Source organism: Camelina sativa, chromosome 10 (genome assembly GCF_000633955.1).
Source record: "Camelina sativa cultivar DH55 chromosome 10, Cs, whole genome shotgun sequence".
NCBI lineage: Eukaryota > Viridiplantae > Streptophyta > Magnoliopsida > Brassicales > Brassicaceae > Camelina > Camelina sativa.
In genome coordinates, this window is record NC_025694.1 from 8,534,529 (window position 1) to 8,536,451 (window position 1,923).

At 38.7% G+C, this 1,923-nt stretch overlaps 2 protein-coding genes across 2 annotated transcripts in view; both read left to right on the forward strand.

Moving 5' to 3' along the window:
• The window catches only part of LOC109125159 (cysteine-rich receptor-like protein kinase 11), a 5,523-nt gene extending 3,844 nt beyond the window's left edge, over positions 1 to 1,679 (forward strand). The window contains exons 6-7 of the mRNA XM_019230924.1: positions 936 to 1,089; positions 1,172 to 1,679. Of these exons, the coding sequence (XP_019086469.1) occupies positions 936 to 1,089; positions 1,172 to 1,498 (481 nt within the window). The 3' untranslated portion in view covers positions 1,499 to 1,679. The remainder of the gene's footprint in view (positions 1 to 935; positions 1,090 to 1,171) is intronic.
• LOC104717981 (cysteine-rich receptor-like protein kinase 14) overlaps positions 1,682 to 1,923 on the forward strand; it is a 2,970-nt gene continuing 2,728 nt past the window's right edge. The window contains exon 1 of the mRNA XM_019230926.1: positions 1,682 to 1,865. Coding sequence (XP_019086471.1) covers positions 1,694 to 1,865 — 172 coding nt within the window. The 5' untranslated portion in view covers positions 1,682 to 1,693. The remainder of the gene's footprint in view (positions 1,866 to 1,923) is intronic.

A 1,923-nucleotide genomic window follows, 5' to 3' on the forward strand; every position in this document is an offset into this window, starting at 1 on the left:
TGCTCTGTTTTCTTGGAGACCTATTGTGACGATTTTGAAGGACCAAACTGAATTTTAGCTTAATAAAGCTACGATTTCGTTTTGCAGCTGGTGATGATATTTCAGTTACACATTCGTTGCAATTCGATTTTAAGACGATTGAAGCTGCTACGGATAATTTTTCGACGAGCAACAGGCTAGGTCAAGGTGGATTCGGTGTAGTATACAAGGTATATTGTTAACTTTTTTCAACGACTTGTTCTGTTTCTTCACTTGAAAGTTTAAACCTTTGAATTAATATATATGGATGTTTGATTAAATGTCAATTCTTTTAGGGTATACTTCCAAATGGAAATGAAGTAGCCGTTAAGAGACTGTCGAAAACATCAGGACAAGGTGCACAAGAGTTCAAGACAGAGGCTGCTCTAGTAGCAAAGCTTCAACATCGAAACCTGGTTAGGCTTCTTGGGTTTTGTCTTGAAGGAGATGAAAAGATTCTCGTCTACGAGTTCGTTCCAAACAAGAGCCTTGATTATCTATTGTTTGGTATGTTGCTGTCAGTACTTGCCATTTTTGAAACCTTCATTTTTAGTCATTTAGCTAACGAAGTAACGAGTATGTATGAATGTTTGCAGACCCTAAAAAGCAAGGTCAACTGGATTGGACAACGAGATACAATATCATTACTGGTGTTGCTCGAGGGGTTCTATATCTTCATCAAGATTCAAGGCTTACAATCATACACCGTGACCTTAAAGCTAGTAACATTCTTTTAGATGCAGATCTGAACGCCAAGATTGCGGATTTTGGCATGGCCAGGATTATTGGTGTTGATCAAACCCTGGACAATACTAGCAGAATAGTTGGAACATAGTAATTTCTCTCCCCTTTTGAGTTTCTACGAATTAAAAGTCTTCAATTGTCATCTATATGCTCAAGTACACTCTATGTTTCAGTGGTTATATGTCTCCCGAGTACGCAATGCATGGCCAGTACTCCACAAAATCTGATGTCTATAGCTTTGGGGTTTTAGTTCTTGAGATCATGAGTGGCAAGCGCAATAGCAGCTTCAACCAGACAGACAACAATTCTAGCAATTTGGTCACATATGTGAGTATGGAGATGATAACATAAAAAAAAACAGACTTCTTTTATCTTCGATTAGCGTACTAATCGATCTCTCATTTTGTAGGCATGGAGGCTTTGGAGAAATGGATCACCATTAGAACTCGTTGATCAAGTTGTCGGAGAGAGTTGTGACACCAGCGAAGTTGTCAGATGCATCCATATTGCATTGTTATGTGTTCAAGAAAATCCTATGGATCGTCCAACCTTTTCGACGATCATCTTGATGCTTACTAGTAACACAATCACCTTACCTGTGCCTCACCAACCTGGATTTTTCTTCCGAAGCGATCGGGATGTAGCAGCTGAAGACTTGGAGTCAGGTCAATCTACTGGCAAATTTCTTCCTTCCTCTATCAATGATGCAACAGTTAGTGATTTAGATCCTCGTTGAAGACCAGAGTATGGTTATTGAGTCATTTCTTAATTGGCTTTAGAGCTCCAGTCCCTATACATTTTCTTCAAATTGTATTACACTCTCATTTTATTTTCTGTGACTGTAAATTTGTAATCGAGCTCTTTAATTAAATTTGTAATCTCCTATTATTTCGTTAATGATACTCCGGACTTATCTTTGGATGATTGCCGTATGTGTTTAAAGCAGAGTGTTAGTGACTTTCAATCATGCTGCAATGGAAAGAAAGGTGGCACTATGTACCGGGCAAGCTGTTTTTTCCGTTGGGATCTGTTTCCCTTCGCTGAGGCTTTTAGTCGCTTTACGTTGGCACCTCCGGCAGTGACCAATACAACCACAAAGAAAGGTAAGTACTTATCTCAAGAAGGCTTACAAATAATAAACAGAGGATTACTTTTTTTTTT